Below are 22,632 nucleotides of genomic sequence, written 5' to 3' on the forward strand. Positions count from 1 at the left end.
GCGGGGTTCCTAAATTCTCGAAACTCTGCAGCTAAAATCAGAGAGGTTCTGGTAACATCAGAATACTTCTTCCATGAGGGAGAGGAGGGGGGGAAGGCCTTCACCAGATTTAGCGATTATTTCAGTTGATGCCGAGAAGGCCTTTGATTCTGTTCAATATGACCATCTTTTTACCTCTCTAGAAAAGTTCGGGCTCACAGGTAGTTTTCTTGACTTTATCAAAAATCTATATCATCAGCCTCATACAAGGCTAATTGTAAATAATTTACTTTCCTCTCAAATTGTATTAGGTAGGGGAACTCGCCAGGGATGCCCCCTCTCCCCCCTTCTCTTTAACCTTTGTATTGAATCCTTGGCAATTGTAATTAGGCAACAAGTTGAAGGCATTAAAATAGGGAACTATGAGATAAAGCTAGCTTTATATGCAGACGATATTCTCATATATTTATCAAATTGTAAAACTAACCTTCCTAAATTATTACAAATTATTGGCCAGTTTGACTCCTTTTCGGGTTACAAAGTGAACACTACAAAGTCAGAACTTTTTTGGCTTAGGAAAAACAAGTCTTCCCCTAGTAACATTCCCTTCCGATTAGTCAAAGATTTGTTTAAATATCTGGGTATCAACATTCCTAGTGACCCTAAAGATCTATATAAACTTAATATCCTACCAGTTATATCTATATTTAGGGAAAAGCTTAGAAACTGGGAGAGTCTGCCACTGTCTATCTCTGGACGGATAGCATTATTCAAGATGGTTCTCCTCCCCAAATTACTTTATGTTTTACAGAACACAGCAATAATGCTCCTAGAAAGAGACATACGACTAATAAACAGTCTGCTTAGGAAGTTTATCTGGCAAAAAACTAGACCTAGGATTTCACTAAATAAATTAACATCTTCAAAAATATATGGAGGCTTTGCACTGCCAGACTTAAGGCTGTACAATTTGGCCTTTCTGGCACGAATTGCAGCCGATTGGATTTTTTTAAAAGATTATGTATTGAATAACAGACTCGAAGAAAAAGTCTGTTATCCATATCTACCTACAGCCTTGCTACACTGTGAACCCAAAGAATGGCCAACTAACATTAGAGCACTTAAAATGTTTTTTAACCCTCTGAAGGCCTGGAGGAGAATTGGAAAGATTCTAGATATAAATTGTCAGATATCACAATATTTACCTTTAATAGGTAACCCTAAATTTCAGGCAGGTCTGGACTCACCTGTGTTCAAAAATTGGTATACATTAGGATTGGATAGATTGATATATTTTGTGGATCTTGAGAGAAAATGTATCAAAACATTTGATGAACTTAAAAATAGTTTTAATCTCTCAAATAAGGAATTTTTTGCGTATCTACAAACAAGGCACTATATTACAGATATGATGCGGACAGCAAAGTGGCGATGGGATCTAGGCAGTCTAGAGGGGTGGCTTATTTTGGTAAAGAATGGGCTGATGTCAAACACCCCGTGCTATCATCTACTGGGAGGTGATAAAGGGAAATATCTCCTTGGAAAATTAGCTCAGGATTGGAACCTAGTTCTGGGGCAAGATCATATTGATACCCAACTGATAAAATCTTCTATTTGCAGAGTGTCCCAAGCTACAATTTCAGCCACATGGAGGGAGGCTCATTTAAAACTTATTCATAGATATTATTATACCCCGGAAAAAGCATTTAAGCTTAAGAATCTAAATTTTGATAAATGTCCCAAATGCTCTATGATGGCTGCAGACTTGAAACACATGATCTGGGACTGTCCTCTGATCAGACAGTGCTGGCTCAAAATGGAATTTTGGGCGAAGACGTCACTTAAAATTTCCCCTCTGGACTTCTCACCAACCCAGATTATATTTTGTTTGAATAACCAAGAAGAACATCTGCCTAACGGAAAGTTAATTGTTTCAATTATCTTAGCAGTTAGATATTTAATTTTTAAGAAGTGGAAGTCAAGAAGTTTACCAACAGTTTCAGAGATTAAGAACTTTCTTAAGAAACAATGCATTTTAGAGCAGCGAGATACCAACGTAGATGAGGAATCAGATATTAAGTCCTTCTTTAAAAAGTGGGCACCATTTATTAAATCACTTACAAGGCCAGAAATTGATCAAATAATATTTCCCTTTCAAAATTCAGAATTGGTACTTCTAGGAATATGGTAAAGTAAGATGCAATCTATCTTCTCTGGTGGGGCAGTGGGGGTTCCCCCCCTTCTTTTTTTTTTTCTTCTTCTTCTGTTTGTTGTGTTGTCGTTGCTCTATGTTCCGAATTGTATATACATATGCTGTAAGGGGAAGGAGAAGAGGGAAGGAAGGTGGTTGGTTTATTTCCTGATCGTGTCTTGTTGTTTGTCTTGACCTTGTACAGGAAAGTTGGGGAAGGGGGGGGGGAATGGGGAAAAAATATATTCAACAGAAAAGGATAAGATTAAGGAATGACAAATTGGAATCTAATTAAATTAATATAGGCAGAATGAGTCTATAAAAATACTAGGAGAATTGTTTTTTCTGCTTTTTCTTTGTGTTTATTGGTATAATGGTCTGTGAACTGCCTATGGATGTTAAGCCTTTAAGATGTTGGTTTATTCTTTTTTTCTTTTCTTTCTTTTTTTTTTTTTTTTTTTTGAAATTATATGGAAAATGTATAATCTGTTGGAATATAATAAAAATGATTTAAAAAAAAAAATTTGTATATTCTATCCAAATCATGAAATAAAATGTTGGTGTTTCCTGTCCCTTTAATGCCCACCTTATGCATAGGCTCAAATGGGGCAGACTGCAAAACCTTCTGCACCAAATTAAAAAGGAAGAGAAATAGGTTTAATAACAGGTTTAATAAGCACCAAAGCCTGAACAAAACCATGAATTATTAGATTAGCAATCTTCTTGTGAAACAAAAAAAGAAAGAGCAGAAATCTGACCTTTCAAAGAACTGGCGGATAAACCTTTAACCAAACCATCTTGTAAAAATTGCAAAAGTCCTAAAAGAATGCTAGGAAAAACTATGTTTAAGACACCAGGAAATAAAAGTTTTCCAAACGTTATAATAAATTTACCTGGTAACTGGCTTCTGAGCCTTAATCAGGGTTTCAATCACTGATTCAGAGAAACCCCTATGCCTAAAAACTAGCTGTTCAATCTCCATGCCATCAAGTTTAGATATTTCATATCCTGATGGAAAAATGGACCTTGACAAAGATGGTCTGGCCTTAGAGGAAGGGGCCAAGGAGGGCAACTGGACATCTGAACTAGATCCGCAAACCAAACTCTGTGGGGCCAATTAGAATCACTGACAAATTCTGCTGCCTGATCTTGGAAACCACTCTGGGGAGAAGCACCAGAGGCGGAAACGCATAGGCCAGTCATGGAGCTATCAGAGCACCCACAAACTCTGCCTGAGAATCCCATGTCCTTGCATAGAATCTGGGAAGTTTATTGTTCAACTGAGAGGCCATCAAGTCTACCTCCAAGAGACCCACAAAGATCTACAATCTGATTGAACACTTCCAGATGCAGAGACCATTCCTCTGGGTGAAGAAACTGATGACTGAGAAAATTTCCTTCCCAGTTGAATACCCCATGGGATGTGGATTGCTAAAATTAGACAGCGACTGGCCTCTGCCCAAGAGAGAATTCAAGAAACTTCCCTCATGGATAAGGTTACTGCAACCCCCTTAATGGTTGACATAAGCCACGGCTGTTATATTGTCTGACTGAAACCGGAGAAAAGATTCTCCTTTCAGAAGGGGTCAAGCTTGAAGAGCTCTGAAAATGGCACAATCTACTAAAATGCTTATAGGAAACCTTGCCTACCTGTGCTGTCAGAGACCTTCAAACAGCTTCCAACCCTGAAAGACTTCTGCATCTGTAGTTATCACAGACCAAATAGGACAAGCAAAAGAAGCCCCCTCACAAAATAAGAGACCGTCTTGTTTTGAAATCCAGATAAATCTTCTGAGACGACAGAATATAATCCCTGCATCACTGTCTTAGCATACATAGCTGAAGTGCTCTCATAATAAAATGAGCAAATAGAATAACATCCAATGCTGCAATCATAAAACCTAGAATCTCCACACACAGAGCAACAGTGGGAAACTGGAGAGATTGAAGATTTCAACAGGCTGAAACCAATTTCAATCTTCTTTGATCTGTTAGACTCAGTCTCCATGAGATTGTTTCTATCTGGAACTCAAGAAAAGAAACCCTTGTCTGAGGAACCAAAGAACTCTTTAACAAATTGATCCTCCAATCATAATGTTGAAGAATCAACAAGTCTGTTGGTGTGAGATTCTGCTATATGACAAGATAGAGCTACTATCAAGATATCGTCCAGGTAAGGAAACACAACACAACTATTCCCTGGCTTCTGATGACTGACAAAAGAGCCCTCATAACCTTTGTAAAGATCCTTGAAGCTGTAGCCAGACCAAACGGAAGAGCAACAAATTGAAAATGTTTGTCTAGAAAAGCAAACCTCAGAAACTGAAAATGATCTTTGTGAATTGGAATATGGAGATAAGCATCCTATAAATCTATTGTGGACATAAACTGTCCTTTCTGAATGAAAGGCAGAATGGACCGAATAGTCTCCATCGTTAAGGCCATGATTCTGACAAACTGACTCAAAGCTTTAAGATCTAACACAGGTATGTAAGTTCCCTCTTTCTTGGTAAACAAAAAAGAGATTTGAATAAAATCCATTTCCCTGTTCTAGCAGAGAAGTAGGAACTATCATATCCATGGATTCCAGATCCATAACTGAAAAAAAGCCTGAGCTTTTAAAGGGTTTTTCAAGAATATTTACCAAAAGGAACGTTCCTCTGGGAGGTCTAACTCTGAAACTTATCCAATAACCTTTGGAAATTATAGTCAAGAATCTGACACATGCTTGGAAGCGGGAGTGGACTTCCTGGTCTGCTTAGCCCTGTTCCAATTAGAGCTTGGATTCCAAACTGAGGAACCCTGCTTAGCTGAGGAAGTATCAGACTTTTTCTCCCTATTCTGACGAAAGGAATGAAAAATGACTAAAAGCCTTAAATTTACCCTTAGATTTCTTATCTCAACGTAGAAAAGCTCCATTACTACCAGTAACAGTAAAAATAATAGAATCTAAATCTGTCCCAAACAATTGCTTTATTTGAAAATAAATATTCAAGAGTCTAGATTAAAAACTGCACATTTAAGCAAACCTTCACTATCAGAATCCTCAGAAACCTGATCAGAAAGACTATCTAACCAAATGGAAGCAGCAGCAGACACATCAGCAATAGCTGGTCTGAAAAAATAACCTGCCCGCAGAAAAGACCTTCTATGAAAGGATTTAAGTTTTCTATCCAAAGGGTCTTTAAAACAAGAACTATCCTCCAGAGAAATAGTAGTACGTCTGGTCAAAATAGAAATGGCACCATCCACCTTAGGAACAGTTTCACAAAGCTCAATATTAGAAGCAGGAAGAGGATACATTATTTTAAACCTTTCAGAAAGATTAAATTAATTGCCAGGTTTAGACCATTCATTAGAAAGAATTCCAGCCACAGCATCAGCCACTGGAAAAACCTCAGAAGAATCCTGAGCAGGTTTAAAATAAGAATTAAAACGACTAGAAGACCCCTTTTCAGTAAAATAAACTTCTTTCATTTATAAAGTAAGCAAAACCTCCTTTAATAAAGAATGAATGTGGTCAATCTTAAATATAAAGCAGGCTCAGGTTCAGAGGCCGTTCGCTGATCATCAGAAATAAACTCACCCTCAGAAGCTTAATTAGCCTCATGAGAAACAGGAATATTGCTACTAGTAGAAGGCCTATCTTGTGCTAGCCGTTTACATTTACTTGAAGGTGGAATGACTGCTAACATTTCAGACACTGTACTCTTATTCAAATTCTTAATGCCAGGAGCAATTTGAGCTGGACCTTCATGTATTGAAAACAGAAGGAGCAATGCAATGCATCAAAACATTAAGGCAGGACTCACATAAATATGAAGGACGGGAAACCTCTGCCCGCTTATAATAAACACATTTAATACAGGTAGAAAGGTGTTCAGAAATATCAGCTTCCAAAGGAGGATTAGGGACAGATTCAGAAGATTCCCTGGTGAACAAACACAGAACTAATAACCTCAAAAATAAAAGAGCTGTAAGGGAATAAGTATACAATACCTCCTTTTTGGATCAGAGCTAAGGCTGGAAGGGCCGAAATTAATGTTAATTGAAATATTTTTTTAAAAAGCAGCAAAATTAGCATATACGTGCAAATGCACGCACCTGTGCTCCCCCATGCCTGCACCAATACATACACCCACAAAAAAAAACTTAAGGGAAACAAAAAAAGGTACTAAAATGATTTTAACTTAAATAATGCCTGTTTAGAAAACACACAAATAGCCAATTCTAAGGAGGATATCAAATATAGAGCCCTTCATACATGGGGTACAAATCTGATCCCAGGCTATATATAGTTACTATATAGTAGTGCCAGGTATAGGTCTAAAATGTTAAATAATAAAAAATAAAAAAACACTTACCTTAAACACTCTCCTACTTTGCATAAAAGTAGGAAAAAACAATCCTGTACTGAAAACATATCAGCAGAGAATATACTATAGGACCTAGTTTTTCAACCCGTGGTACAAGTACCCCCTGGGGGTTCTTCAGGCACTGGCAAGGGTTACTGCAGGTACTGGTCTTCATTATTTTTATTTTCCTGATGTAGCTATTGTAAATATGACATATCAAAGAAAGCTGTGTTTCTCATTTCTACCCTTGAGCACTCCTGCCAGGGCAGAGGTGCGAGTATTTCCCTGCCTAGGTTGGACCACTTCTCAGTCAATAATTCACCTCACATCGGTAAAACCTTAGATTTTGGCTTGTTAGTGAAATATGAGGGCTGGAGTTGAGCTTCACTGATATAAAATGAGAGAGAGTATTACTGTGACCAAGTGGCAGATAAATGTGCCAATGTGAAATAGGTAAAGTGCATCATACTGAAGTGTGCTGCAGTAAAACGATATTAAATGGTTATTAAATATAGAAAGATGGTACCATAAATATTACTTTCCTCATAATGCATAAAATAGTTTATTTTCCTCTTTTTTTAATGTAAGAAGCAAATTAATTGCATTATTAATATGAATGGGTTATATATATCTGTGTTGTATGTGCATACACATAAAAGAAATATCTGATTCCTATATATTTACGTCATTAACATATCTGATACAAGCTTGTGAAATTAAGTGATACACATGATTTTCATTTTTTTTTATGTTAAAGATCAATAATATTTGTGCTACAGTTAGGGTACATAGAAAACAAATGTATGCCTACAGGGGTACTTGCTACAAAAAGGTTGAGAAACGTTACTATAGGAGTTAACTGTAGACCCAAAGGAGGAGGCAAAAGACAAATCCCTGCAACATTTTTGGGATGATAGTGAATTAAATTTTCATGGGAAAGAAAAAATAAGGCACACAGCAAACTCCTTAAACTTCCCTCTTGACAAACATTACACTCTGAGGGGATATGGGCCTCATTTCAGTCTGAGAACCCCTCTCAACAAAGGAAACATCTGCAAATCACCATTCTTCACCGTCCACCAGTGGAGACAAAGATAAGACTAACTTCCATAGAGAAGGTACAAGTTATATAGAGCTGTTGGGGTTTGGGAATCTTTGCCTCCTCCTAGTGGTAGGGAAGATTATTCCCAGGAGTAATTAACCATGGACTCTTACCACCTTTATAAACAAAACTGGATATATAATTCTGGCATTCTCCAGTTTTCTTAATCTATATTTTACTTAACTTGAAGGCTCGGCCATATTTCTGCTCAGGAAATTATACATTTTGGAGACTTCACCCGCCATCTATTATGCTGTTTTCAAGGAATAATATAAACCAATTACTGAATAAAATAATTACTCATTTTAAAAGTAAAGGTGATCTAATTTTGTTACATAAATTAAGAATTTAGTTTTTCCCCTTAAGAAGCCTTTTTGCCCTAATTATGTTATTTATAGTTTCTCTGATCACATTTTGGCAAACTTCAAAATAAAAAGTTCTTTGAGCAATAGTGGATATAGTTGTCATACCTACTGCATTTGTTTGCCCATTTTCAGCAGCCATCATTAGTGGTGTTTTGCCAGAGGAATCTAAAGCATTTACTTGAGCATTGTGGCTGAGCAAGAGTTGTAAACATTCAACATGGTCTGTAAAAGCTGCAGCATGAAGAGGTGTCCTGTGTATAAGAAGGTCATTAACAGGTCATTAGCAGCAACATTAACAAGAAAAACAAAATGTATGCTTACCTGATAAATTTCTTTCTTTCCTGATATGGTGAGTCCACGGCGTACTCAATTACTGTTGGGAATATCATTCATGGCCAGCAGGAGGAGGCAAAGAGCACCACAGTTAAATTGTTAAGTATCACTCCCCTTCCCACAAACCCCAGTCATTCGACCGAAAGTAAATAGGGAAAAAAAGGAGTAACACAAGGTGCAGAGGTGCCTGAGGTTGAGTAAAAAATAACTGGCTTAATTAAAAGGGCAGGGCCATGGACTCACCATATCTGGAAAGAAATACATTTATCAGGTAAGCATAAATTTTGTTTTCTTTCCAAAGATAGGTCTCAATTACTGTTGGGAACCAATACCCAGGCTAGAGGACACAGATGACAAGGGAGGGACAAGACAGGTATACCTAAACAGAAGGCACCACCGCTTAAAGAACCTTCCTTCCAAAAGAGGCCTCAGCCGAGGCAAAAGTATCAAATTTATAAAATTTGGAAAAAGTATGCAAAGAAGACTAAGTGGCAGCCTTGCAAATTTGTTCCACAGAAGCTTCATTTTTGAAAGCCCAAGAAGAGGAGACAGCCCTAGTGGAATGAGCCGTAATTCTCTCAGGAGGCTTCTGTTCAGCAGTCTCATAAGCCAACTGAACTATACTTCTTAACCAGAGAGAAAGAGAAGTAGAGGTAGCTTTCTGACCTTTAAGTGTCCCAGAGAAACAAACAAACAGAGCAGAAGACTGACGAAAATCCTTAGTTGTCTGCAGATAAAATTTAAGAGCATGCACAACATCCAAGTTGTGCAACAAGTGTTCTTTATGAGAAGAACGATTAGGACGGAGAGAAGGAACAACAATTTCCTGATTAATATTCCTATTTGAAACAACTTTAGGAAGAAAACTGAACTTAGTATGAAGAACAACCTTATCAGCATGAAAGATAAGATAAGGCAAATCACACTGCAAGGCAGAGAGTCCGAGACTCTCGGAGCAGAAGAGATAGCCATAAGAAACAATACCTTCCAAGATAAAAACTCAATATCTATGGCATGCATTGGCTCAAACGGAGCCCGCTGCAGAACGTAAAGAACAAGGTTAAGGCTCCATGGAGGAGCAACAGACTTAAACACAGGCCTAATTCTGACCAAGGCCTGACAAAAAGATCTGACCCTTCAGATTTTTTAAGCCTTTCTCCAGACCTTCCTGGAGAAAAGACAAAATTCTAGGAATCCTGACCTTGGATTCACCCCAATAAAAATCTTTACGCCATATCTTATGGTAAATCTTTCTAGTAACAGGCTTGTGAGCCTGAGTCATGGTCTCAATGACCGACTAAAAAAAACCCCCACACGCTTAGACAGAATTAAGCGTTCAATCTCCAAGCAGTCAGCTTCAGAGAAACTAGATTTGGATGAAGGAAGGGACCCTGAAGAAGGAGGTCCTTCCTCAGAGGGAGTCTCCAAGGTGGGAGAGACGCCATCTCCACTAGGTCTGCATACCAGATCCTATGAGGCCACGCAGGGGCTATTAGTATCACTGACGCTCTCTCCTGTTTGATACGAGCAATGACTAGTGGAAGAAAGAGCAAACAGAGGAAACAAGTATGCCAGACTCAAGTCCCAAGAAACCCGCTAGAGCATCTATCAGAGTGGCTGAGGATCCCTTGACCTTGAACCGTACCTTAGAAGCTTGGCATTTTGCAGAGACACCATCAGATCCAACTCCGGCACCCCACATTTGAGGGTTAAGCTGGAGAAAACCTCCGGATGGAGTTCCCACTCCCTGGGATGAAAAGTCTGTCTGCTCAGGAAATCCACTTCCCTGTTGTCCACTCATGGAATGTCGATGGCAGATAGACGGCAATTGTGAGCTTTCGCCCACTGAATAATCCGGCCACCTCCTTCATGGTTAAGGAACTCAGAGATCCTCCCTGATGGTTGAGGTAAGCCACTAAAGTTATGTTGTCCTACTGGAACCTGATAAACTAGGCTAAGGCCAGCTGAGGCCAAGCCATCAGAGAATTGTAAATCACTCTCAAATCCTGTTTATGGGGAGAGCAGACTCGACCCCAGACCAAAGACCCTGCGCCTTTAACGAGCCCCAGACTGCTCCCCAGCCTAGCAGGCTGGCGTCAATCATCACAATCACTCAGGAAGGTCTCTGGAAGCATGTGCCCTGAGACAGATGTTCATGAGAAAGCCACCACGGGAGAAAGTCTCTTGTCGACTGATCTAGATCTATCCTCTGAGACAGATCCCCGTTCCATTGTCTGAGCATGCACAACTGCAGAGCTCTCAAATGGAAACGAGCAATGGGAATGATGTCCATGGTAGCCACCATCAGACCGATTACCTCCATACATTGAGCCACTAATGGTCGAACAGTAGACTGTAGAGAGAGGCAAGAGGAAAACATTTTGGCTCTTCTGACTTCTGTCAGGAAAATCTTCATGGATAGGGAATCTATTATGGTCCCTAAGAAAATTACCCTTGTAGCTGGAACAAGGGAACGCTTTTCCAAATTCACCTTCCATCCGTGGGAACGAAGAAAACACGATCTCTGTGTGGTGAGACTTTGCTTGTTGAAAAGATGGTGTCTGAACCAATATGTCGTCCACGAAGGGCGCCACCGCAATTCCCAGAGACCGGATCACTGCCAAGATAGCCCCCAGAACCTTTGATAAAATTCTGGGAGCTGTGGCAAGACCAAACGGAAGAGCCACAAACTGAAAGTGGTTGTCCAGAAAGGCAAATCTAAGAAATTTGTGATGATCCCTGTGAATGGGGACATGAAGATACGTATCCTTCAGGTCTATGGTCGACATGATCTGACCCTCTTGGATCAAGGGAAGAATGGAAATTTTTATTTCCATCTTGAAAGATGGTACTCTGAGAAACTTGTTTAGACACTTTAGGTCTAGAAAAGGACGAAAAGTTCCCTCTTTTTTGGGAACCACGAACAGATTGGAATAAAAACCTAGAAGATCCTGTTCCTGTACTGAAACTGGGACTATCACTCCTAGGGAGGAAAGATCATGTACACATTTCAAGAACGCCTCTCTTTATCTGGTCTGCAGATAATCTTGAGAGGTGGAATCTGCCCCTGGGAGGAAAAGTCTTGAATTCCAATGTGTAACCCTGAGATACTATGTCCACAGCCCAGGGATCTGGGATATCTGGTATCCAGACTTGAGAGAACTGAGAAAGTCTTCCCCCACTTGATCCGATCCCGGATCAGGGACAAACCCTTCATGCTGACTTAGAGTCAGCTGCGGGTTTCTTTGACTGCTTCCCCTTGTTCCAGGACTGACTGGGCTTCCAAGAAGGCTTTGATTGTTCCTGTTTGGCAGAAGAAGGGGAAGGCTTACCTCTGGAGCTACGAAAGAATCAAAAATTACTCTGACGTTCTTTTGGTCTATACTTCTTATCTTGCGGAAGAAAATACCCTTTTACCACCTGTGATATCAGAAATTATTTCTGCCAGGCCAGGTCCAAATAAAGTTTTACCTTTGTAAGGGTAACATACAATGAAGCGTCCGTAATAAAAGAGTTAGCTAACTTAAGAGCCTTAATCCTGTCATGGAATTCCTCCAAGGGATTCTCTACCTGAAGAGATTCAGACAATGCGTCAAACCAATAGGCTGCAGCACTTGTAACAGTGGCAACACACACTGCAGGTTGCAATTAGAGAGCCTGATGAACATACATCTTTTTCAAATAAGCCTCCAGTTTCTAATCCATTGGGTCCTTAAAAGAGCAGCTATCCTCAATAGGAATACTAGTTCTCTTAGCCAGAGTAGAAATGGCCCCTTCAACTTTGGGCACCGTTTGCCACGACTCCTTAATAGAGTCAGCCACAGGAAACATTTTCTTAAAGACAGGAGACGGGGAAAAAGGCATCCCAGGTCTCTCCCATGCCTGAGTAATGATTTCCTGAGTAATGATTTCCGTAGCACGGTCTGGCACAGAAAAAAACTCCACTGAGGCAGGAACATCAAAGTATTTATTAAGTTTACTAGATTTCCTAGGGTTGACAACGACAGGGGTATCATAGTCGTCCAAGGTAGCCAAAACCTTCTTTAACAAAACACAGAGGTGTTCAAACTTAAATCTGAATGATACAACTTCAGCATCAGATAAAGGACTTACACTGTCTGAATCTGAGATTTCACCCACAGAGGCTACTGAAGTATCTTCCTCATCAGACTTATGAGAAAGGGCAATCTGTGTGGCTAAGACTGGAGCAGACGCCTTACTGTCTGATTCTTTAATTTTCCTCTTGCGTCTTCCCTGAAGACGCAAGAGGGAATTGCAGCTATTGCCTCAGATACCGCAGAGGATACCTGGGCAGCAATGTCTGCTTGTAAATACACTACTCCATGAGATTGTGAGGAACCGCAGGGCACTGCATGTGGCACCATTAAGGCTTGGGGCGGTTGAGGAGAAAGCTGTGGCAAGGCCTGAACAGCATCTTCCTTAGAGACATTTGGCTCAGACAGAAAAATCTTATCTTTATTTTTTACAGCTTTCTCAATGCAAGTGGAACAAAGTTGCATGGGATGTAACACTTGGCTATCCAAGCAAAGGATCCACAACAGGAGGATCCTGATCCGTTATGAATGAAATATTAAGCAATTAATTCTAAAAAAAAAAAATAAAAAAATTGTATTTATAACGGTCCCTTTCAGAAAAACAATAGCGTTTTTTAGCCGTTAAGGACTCAAGTGAAATAAGAGACTTTGCAACTTATTAAAAAAAACTATGATGGAAATTTGATCCACAGATCCTCAAACACCTTAGTCTAAAACTGAAGTGCTTACCTGCCCCCTCTGGGACGGCTATCAGATATTGCCGATCCACTAATATGTTTGAGCTAATACACTTTTACTCTCAGACTGAAGTGCGACTTTCTTCAGCGTCTGCACTAGGTTAAACCGAAACAGCTGATCATGTGACCGGCTTAGATAAGTTGCGCCACTAGTCTTGAAGGCGCGCATCTAGACGGTAGAGAAGGGGCCAAAATTGAACCGTTTCCTGTAACACTCAGCTACAGGAACGGCAAAGTAATAAAACGTCTCTCAAAAGTGAAAAACATAATTTATATAAGAAGTTACCTGATAAATTCATTTATTTCATAGTGGCAAGAGTCCATGAGCCAGTGACATATGGGATATACATTCTAACCAGGAGGGGGCAAAGTTTCCCAAACCTCAAAATGCCTATAAATACACCTCCCACCACACACATACCTCCGTTTTAATGTGTTTCCAAGTAGTGAGGTGTAAAAAGGAGTAAAAAAAGCATACAAAAAGAGGAACTGGAAAAAATAATGTGCTTTTATACAAAAAAATAACCACCAAAAAAAAGGGTACGTCTCATAGGCTTTTGCCACTATGAAAGAAATTAATTTATCAGGTAAGTTCTTACATAAATTATGTTTTCTTTCATGTAAGTGGCAAGAGTCCATGAGCTAGTGACGTATGGGATATAATACCCAAGATGAGGAAAATCACAAGAGAGGGAGGGATACAATAAAAACAGCTATTTTCGCTGGAAAAAAATAATTCCAAATAATAATCAAGTTTTCTTAAATTTCAAAAAACTCAAATCATAGGCAAAGGAATCAAACTGAGACTGCTACCTGAAGAACTTTTCTACCAAAGAAATTTACTAAAAATTTTGTAAATGTATGCAAAGAAGACCAAGTTGCTGCTTTGCAAATCTGATCAACTGAAGCTCCATTCTTGAAAGCCCAGGAAGTGGCAACTGATCTAGTAGAATGAGCTGTAATTCTCTGAGGCAGAGACTGCCCCACCTCCAAATAAACCTTGTGAATTAAAAAAGTTTCAACTAAGATGCCAAAGAAATGGCAGAGGCTTTCTGACCTTTCCTGGAACCAGAGAAAATATGAAATAGACTAGAAGTCTATCTGAAATCCTTAGTAGCCTCAACATAGTATTTCAAAGCTCTCACCACATCCAAAGAATGTAGATATCTCTTAAGAGAATTCATAAGATTAGGACACAATGAAGGAACAATAATTTCCCTACTGATTTTGTTAGAATTCACAACCTTAGGCAAGAATTTAAACGAAGTCCGTAAAACCACTTTATCTTGATGGAATATCAGATAAGGAGAGTCACAAGAGAGAGCCGACACCTCAGAAACTCTTCTAGCAGAAGAAATAGCCAAAAAAATAACACTTTCCAAGAAAGTAGTTTAATATCCAAAGAATGCATAGGCTCAAAAGGAGGAGCCTGCAAATCCTTAAAACCAAATTAAGACTCCAAGGAGGAGAAATAGACTTAACAGGTTTGATACGAAGCCTGAACAAAACAGTGAATTATCAGGAGGTTTAGCAATCTTTCTATGAAATAAGACAGAAAGAGCAGAGATTTGTCTCTTCAAAGTATTTGCACACAAACCCTTATCCAAACCATCCTGAAGAAACTGTAAAAAAGGAAATTTATGCTTACTTGATAAATTGATTTCTTCTACGATACGACGAGTCCACGGATTTCATCCTTACTTGTGGGATATTATCCTCCTGCTAACAGGAAGTGGCAAAGAGCACCACAGCAGAGCTGTATATATAGCTCCTCCCTTCCCCTCCAGTCATTCGACCGAAGGTTTTAGGAAGAGAAATGAAAAGCTAAAAGGTGCAGAGGTGACTGAAGTTGTAAATAAAAAATATAATGTCTTAAAATGACAGGGAGGGCCGTGGACTCGTCGTATCATAGAAGAAATCAATTTATCAGGTAAGCATAAATTTCCTTTTCTTCTACAAGATACAACGAGTCCACGGATTTCATCCTTACTTGTGGGATACAATACCAAAGCTACAGGACACGGATGAAAGGGAGGGACAAGACAGAGACCTAAACGGAAGGCACCACTGCTTGAAGAACTTTTCTCCCAAAAACAGCCTCAGAAGAAGCAAAAGTATCAAATTTGGAAAATTTGGAAAAAGTATGAAGTCGCAGCCTTACAAATCTGTTCAACAGAAGCATCGCTTTTAAAGGCCCATGTGGAAGCCACAGCCCTAGTAGAATGAGCCGTAATTCTTTCAGGAGGCTGCTGTCCAGCAGTCTCATATGCTAGGCGGATGATACTCCTCAGCCAAAAAGAAAGAGGTAGCCGTAACTTTCTGACCCCTAAGCTTTCCAGAATAAACAATGAATAATGAAGAAGATTGACGGAAATCCTTAGGTCACCTGCAAGTAAAACTTCAAGGCACGGACCACGTCCAAGTTATGCAACAGACGCTCCTTCTTAGAAGAAGGATTAGGACACAAGGAAGGAACAACAATTTCCTAATTAATATTCTTATTTGAAACAACCTCAGGAAGAAATCCAGGTTTGGTACGCAAAACCACCTTATCAGAATGAAAGATAAGATAAGGTGAATCACATTGTAACGCTGAAAGCTCAGAAACTATTCAAGCAGAAGAAATAGCAACTAAAAACAGAATTTTCTAAGATAACAATTTAATATCTATGGAATGCATGGGTTCAAACGGAACCCCTTGAAGAACTCAAAGAACTAAATTCAAACTCCAGGGAGAAGTAATTGGTCTAAATACAGGCTTAATTCTGGATAGAGCCTGACAAAAAGACTGAACATCTAGCACATCTGCCAAACGTTTGTGAAGCAAAACTGACAAAGCAGAAATCTGTCCCTTTAAGGAACTTGCTGACAACCCTTTCTCCAATCCCTCTTGGAGAAAAGACAGAATCCTAGGAATCCTAACTTTACTCCATGAGTAACCCTTGGATTCACACCAATAAAGATATTTACGCCATATCTTATAATAGATCTTTCTAGCGACAGGCTTACGAGCCTGTATCAAAGTATTGATGACCGAATCAGAGAAACCCCGCTTAGATAAAATCAAGCGTTCAATCTCCAAGCAGCCAGCTGCAGAGAACTTAGATTTGGATGTTGGAAAGGACCTTGAATGAGAAGGTCCTGTCTCAAAGGAAGTTTCCACAGTGGCAGAGAGGACATGTCCACTAAATCCGCATACCAAGTCCTGCGTGGCTACGCAGGCGCTATCAGGATTACTGAAGCTCTCTCCTGTTTGATCCGAGCAATCACGCGTGGAAGGAGAAGAAACAGTGGAAACACATAAGCTAGGCTGAACGACCAAGGAACTGCCAAGGCATCTATCAATTCGGCCTGAGTTCTCTACTCCTGGGATGTAGATTGCCGATAGATAGCAAGAGTGGGCCTCCGCCCATCGGATTATCTTTGATACTTCTATCATCGCTAAGGAACTCCTTGTCCCCCCCCCCGATGATTGATATACGCCACAGTAGTGATATTGTCCGACTGGAATCTGATGAATTTGGCCGAAGCCAACTGAGGCCACGCCTGAAGAGCATTGAATATTGCTTTCAGTACCAGAATATTGATTGGAAGTAGAGACTCCACCTGAGTCCAAACACCCTGAGCCTTCAGGCAATTCCAGACTGCCCCCCAGCCCAGCAGACTGGCGTCCGTTGTCACTATCACCCACGAGGGTCTGCAGAAACAAGTCCCCTTGGACAGATGATCAGACGACAACCACCAAAGAAGAGAGTCTCTGGTCTCTTGATCCAGATTTATCTGAGGAGATAAATTTGCATAGTCCCCATTCCACTGTCCGAGAATGCACAGCTGCAGTGGTCTGAGATGAAAGCGAGCAAACTGAATGATGTCCATTGCCGCTACCATTAATCCAATGACCTCCATACACTGAGCCACTGATGGCCGAGGAATGGACTGAAGTGCTCGGCAAGTATTTAGAATCTTTAATTTTCTGATCTCTGTCAGAAATATTTTCATGTCCACCGAGTCTATCAGAGTTCCCAAGAAGGGAACCCTTGTCTGTGGAACTAGTGAACTCTTTTCTATGTTCACCTTCCACCCGTGAGTTCTCAGGAAAGACAACACTGTGTCCGTGTGAGATTTTGTCAGATAAGTTGACGCCTGGATCAGAATATCGTCCAGATAAGGCGCCACTGCTATGCCTCGCGGTCTGAGCACTGCCAGAACGGACCCTAGAACCTTTGTGAAGATCCTGGGTGCTGTCGCCAATCCGAAGGGAAGAGCCACGAACTGATAATGTTTGTCCAGGAAGGCAAACCTTAGGAACTGATGATGATCCTTGTGAATAGGTATATGAAGGTATGCATCCTTCAAGTCCACGGTAGTCATATATTGACCCTCCTGGATCATTAATAAGATTGTTCGTATAGTCTCCATCTTGAATGATGGAACTCTGAGAAACTTGTTTAGACACTTGAGATCTAAAATGGGTCTGAAAGTTCCCTCTTTTTTGGGAACCATGAAAAGATTTGAGTAAAACCCCTGCCCCCGTTTTGGAACGGGACAAATTACTCCCATGGTAGAGAGGTCTTTTACACAGCGTAAGAACGCCTCTTTTTTTATCTGGTCTACAGATAATCGTGAAAGATGAAATCTCCCTCTTGGGAGAAAATCCTTGAATTCCAGTTGATACCTGCCGGTCACGATTTAAAGTGCCCAGGGGTCCTGAACGTCTCTTGCCCAAGCCTGAGCAAAGAAAGTCAGTCTGCCCCCTACTAGATCCGGTCCCGGATCGGGGGCCGCCCCTTCATGCTGTCTTTGTAGCAGCAGCGGGCTTCTTGGATTGTTTACCTTTATTCCAAGCCTGGTTGGGTCTCCAGACTGACTTGGATTGAGCAAAATTCCCTTCCTGCTTTGTGGAAGAAGAGGAAGCAGAGTCCTCCTTTAAAATTTCGAAAGGAACGAAAATGATTTTGTTTACCCCTCATCTTAACAGACTAATCCTGAGGTAGGGCATGGCCTTTACCTCCAGTAATGTCAGAAATTATTTCCTTCAATTTAGGCCCGAATAGGGTCTTACCTTTAAAAGGAATAGCTAAAAGCTTAGATTTTGAGGACACATCAGCAGACCAAGATTTGAGCCATAACGCTCTACGTGCTAGAATGGCAAATCCTGCATTTTTCACCGCTAATTTAGCAATTTGAAAAGTGGCATCAGTAATAAAAGAATTAGCAAGCTTGAGAGCCTTAATTCTATCCAAAATCTCCTCTAATGGAGTCTCAACCTTCAGAGACTCTTCTAGAGCATCAAACCAAAAAGCTGCTGCAGTAGTAACTGGAACAATGCAAGCTGTAGGTTCTAAAAGGAAACCCTGATGAATAAATAATTTCTTTAGAAGACCTAACTTTTTATCCATAGGGTCTTTGAAAGCACAACTGTCCTCAATAGGTATAAGTTGTACGCCTAGCCAGGGTAGATATATCTCCCTCCACCTTAGGGATCGTTTGCCAAGAGTCCTGAATGGTGTCTGATATGGGAAACATTTTCTTAAAATTAGGAGGGGGAGAGAACGGTATACCTGGTCTATCCCATTCCTTTTTTACAATTTCCGAAAATCTTTTAGGAACCGGAAAAATATCAGTGTAAGTAGGTATCTCTAGATATTTGTCCATCTTACACAATTTCTCTGGTGGTATCACAATAGGGTCACAATTATCCAGAGTCGTTAAAACCTCCTGAAGTAACAGGCGGAGGTGTTCAAGCTAAAATTTAAAGGACATGACGTCCGAATCTGTCTGAGGTAACACATTTCCTGAGTCTGAAAGTTCTCCCTCAGACAGCAATTCCCTGACCCCCAGCTCAGAGCACTGTGAGGGTACATCGGAAATAGCCAATAAAGCATCAGAGGATTCAGTATTCACATTAATACCTGACCTACTGCTTTACCCTGTAACACTGGTAATTTAGATAACACCTCTGTAAGGGTAGTTGACATAACTGCAGCCATCTCCTGCAGAGTAAAGGAATTAGACGCACTAGAGGTACTTGGCGTCGCTTGTGTGGGCGTTAAAGGTTGTGACACTTGCGGAGAATTGGATGGCATATCCTGATTCTCTTCAGATTGAGAATCATCCTTAGGCACACTTTCTTTACCTAAAATATGCTTTTTACAATGTAAGGCCCTTTCAGTACAAGAGGTACACAATATAGGAGGGGGTTCCACAATGGTTTCTAAACACATAGAGCAATGAGATTCCTCAATGTCAGACATGTTGAACAGACTAGTAATAACCATAATAGTCGTTAAACACTTTATTTACTGATTTAAACGAGTACTGCACCTTTAAGAGATAAAAAAGCGCACAAAAACGTAAAGAAAAAACGCTATATGATTAACTACACATATACCATAGTGCCAAAAATTATTGCACCCTAAGAGCAAACGGTGAAATTAACCTCTAAAAGATATTTATAGCAAAAAATTTATTTTATTTTTTAAATTAAAAAAAAAAAAGTATTTTATTTGGAAAAACGAACCCTGCACCTCGCCACAGCTCTGCTGTGGTGCCTACCTGCTCCCAGGGTACTGCAAAATGACTCGACAACGATCCGGTTAACAGAACATCAGTTTAGGCCCAACCGGAGCTAATGCCTGCTGCCTTCTTAGTCAGAGTAAACTGCGCGCCTGAGCGCGCAAAAATAGGCCCGCCCATCATGGACGACGTTCGCCTTAGCCTGTACAACCGCATGGGAAGCGGTTTTAGCAATTAGCCATGTGGTCCCCTAAACACACACTCCTTAAACAGCCATATTGATTATTCGTTATCTCTCAAATAAACACAACCGTTAAACTGCCTCTCCCAGTGTCTCTGATATATGCTGCAATAAGCCCTTTGCTGCATTAAGCCCAGTATTATGTCATAAAAATAAATACACACAGGATTTTCAGTACAACCCTTTGTTTACAGGTCTACTGCTTACCCCTTCCCTTGCAAGGAAATAAATGTCAGCCAGTTCTGATATACCAAGTCTCCTCAGAAATAAAGGACTGAACATACCTCAATGTTGCTTGTAGCATGAAACCGGTCTCCACACTGAAGATTTCTCTTGTACTAGCTTCAGAAGCTCTGTGGGAACCAGCATGGATCTTAGTTACATCTGCTAAGATCATCAACCTCAGGGCAGAAATATTCTTCCATATCTTCCCTGAGGAATATAGTACTCACTGGTACCATTTAAAATAAAAAAACTTCTTGATTGAAGAAACTAAAACTAACACCTCACTTTACCTCTTCCTAGTACTAACACAGGCAAAGAGAATGACTCTATATATATATATATATATATATATATATATATATATATATATATATATATATATATATATATATATATATATATATAGCTCTGCTGTGGTGCTCTTTGCCACTTCCTGTTAGCAGGAGGATAATATCCCACAAGTAAGGATGACATCCGTGGACTCGTCGTATCTTGTAGAAGAAATCAGAGGAATTCTAAAAGAATGCCAAGAAAAATTATGAGAGGAGCACCATGAAATATAGGTTTTCCAAACCCTATAATAAATCTTCCTCTAAACAAACTTACGAGCCTGTAACATAGTGTCAATCACTGAGTCAGAGAAACTTTTATGACTAAGAACTAAGCATTCAATTTCCATACCTTCAAATTTAGAGATTTGCGATCCTGATGGAAAAACGGCCCTTGAGACAGGTCTGGCCTCAAAGGAAGTGGCCAAGGCTGATAACTGGACATCCAGGCAAGATCCGCATACCAGAACCTGTGAGGCCATGGTGGTGCTATCAGAAACACGAGATTGTTCCATTATGATCTTGGAAATCACCCTTGGAAGAAGAACTAGAGGTGGAAAAATGTAAGCAGTTTGGTAAAACCAAGGAACTGCTAAAGCATCAACCATCTCTGCCTTAGGATCTTTGGATCTGGAAAGATATCTGGGAGGTTTCTTGTTGAAACGAGAGGCCATAAGATCTATTTCTGGAAGACCCCACATCTGTACAATCTGATCAAACACATCTGGATGGAGAGACCACTCCCCCGGATGCAAAGTCTGACAACTGGGATAATCCGCTTCCCAATTGTCTACATCTGGAATATGAATCACAGAAATTAGACAAGAGTTGAACTCCGCCCAAGAAAGCATCAGAGATACTTCTTTCATTGCTAAAGAGCTGTGAGTCCCTCCCTGATGATTGACATATGCCACTGTTGTAATATGGTCTGTCTGAAAGAGAATGAAAAGTTCTTTCTTTAATAGAGGCCAAGCCTGAAGAGCTCTGAAGATAGCATGGTGTTCTAAAATATTGAATGGTTCCCAAACCCCTTGTGCTGTCAGAGACCCGCAGACAGCTCTCCAACCTGTAAGACTTGCGTCCATTGAGATCACAGTCCAGGCAGGACGAACAAAAGAGGCCCCTCGAACAATACGATGATGGTCCAACCACCAAGACAGAGAGCGTTGAATGTTGAGATTTAAGTATATCAGTTGTGATATCTGAGTATAATCCCTGCACCATTAATTCAGCATGCAAAGCTGCAGAGTTCTCATATGAAAACGAGCAAAGGGGATCGCGTCCGATGCTGCAATCATAAGACCCAAAACGTCCATGCACATAGCCACTGAAGGGAATGATCGAGACTGAAGGTTTAGACAAGCTAAAAACCAATTTCATTCGCCTCTTGTCTGTTAAAGACAGAGGCATGGACACTGAATCTATCTGGAAACCTAAAAAGGTGACCCTTGTTTGAGGAATCAAGAAACTTTTTTGCAATTGATCCTCCAACCATGCCTTTAAAAAACCACACTAGTTGTTTTGTGTGAGATCCTGCTAAATGAATAGACTGAGCGTGTACCAAGATATCGTCCAAATAAGGAAACACTGCAATACCCTGCTCTCTGATTACAGATAGAAGAGCACCGAGAACCTCCGAAAAGCTTCTTGGAGCTGTCGCTAGGCCTAATGGAAGAGCGACAAACTGGTAATGCTCGTCTAGAAAACATAATTTATGCTTACCTGATAAATTCCTTTCTTCTGTAGTGTGATCAGTCCACGGGTCATCATTACTTCTGGGATATTACTCCTCCCCAACAGGAAGTGCAAGAGGATTCACCCAGCAGAGCTGCATATAGCTCCTCCCCTCTACGTCACTCCCAGTCATTCGACCAAGGACCAACGAGAAAGGAAAAGCCAAGGGTGAAGTGGTGACTGGAGTATAAATTAAAAAATATTTACCTGCCTTAAAAACAGGGCGGGCCGTGGACTGATCACACTACAGAAGAAAGGAATTTATCAGGTAAGCATAAATTATGTTTTCTTCTGTTAAGTGTGATCAGTCCACGGGTCATCATTACTTCTGGGATACCAATACCAAAGCAAAAGTACACGGATGACGGGAGGGATAGGCAGGCTCTTTATACAGAAGGAACCACTGCCTGAAGAACCTTTCTCCCAAAAATAGCCTCCGATGAAGCAAAAGTGTCAAATTTGTAAAATTT

The 22,632-nt window shown here is 40.3% G+C and overlaps 1 protein-coding gene across 3 annotated transcripts in view; it reads right to left on the minus strand.

Moving 5' to 3' along the window:
• Nucleotides 1-22,632, minus strand: part of ANKRD28 (ankyrin repeat domain 28) — a 1,012,368-nt gene that overhangs the window by 169,039 nt on the left and 820,697 nt on the right. For all 3 annotated transcript variants that reach the window (XM_053714205.1, XM_053714203.1, XM_053714204.1), the window contains exon 24: nt 8,098-8,243. In XM_053714205.1, coding sequence (XP_053570180.1) covers nt 8,098-8,243 — 146 coding nt within the window. The remainder of the gene's footprint in view (nt 1-8,097; nt 8,244-22,632) is intronic.

The sequence above is a fragment of the Bombina bombina genome, chromosome 5, assembly GCF_027579735.1.
Source record: "Bombina bombina isolate aBomBom1 chromosome 5, aBomBom1.pri, whole genome shotgun sequence".
NCBI lineage: Eukaryota > Metazoa > Chordata > Amphibia > Anura > Bombinatoridae > Bombina > Bombina bombina.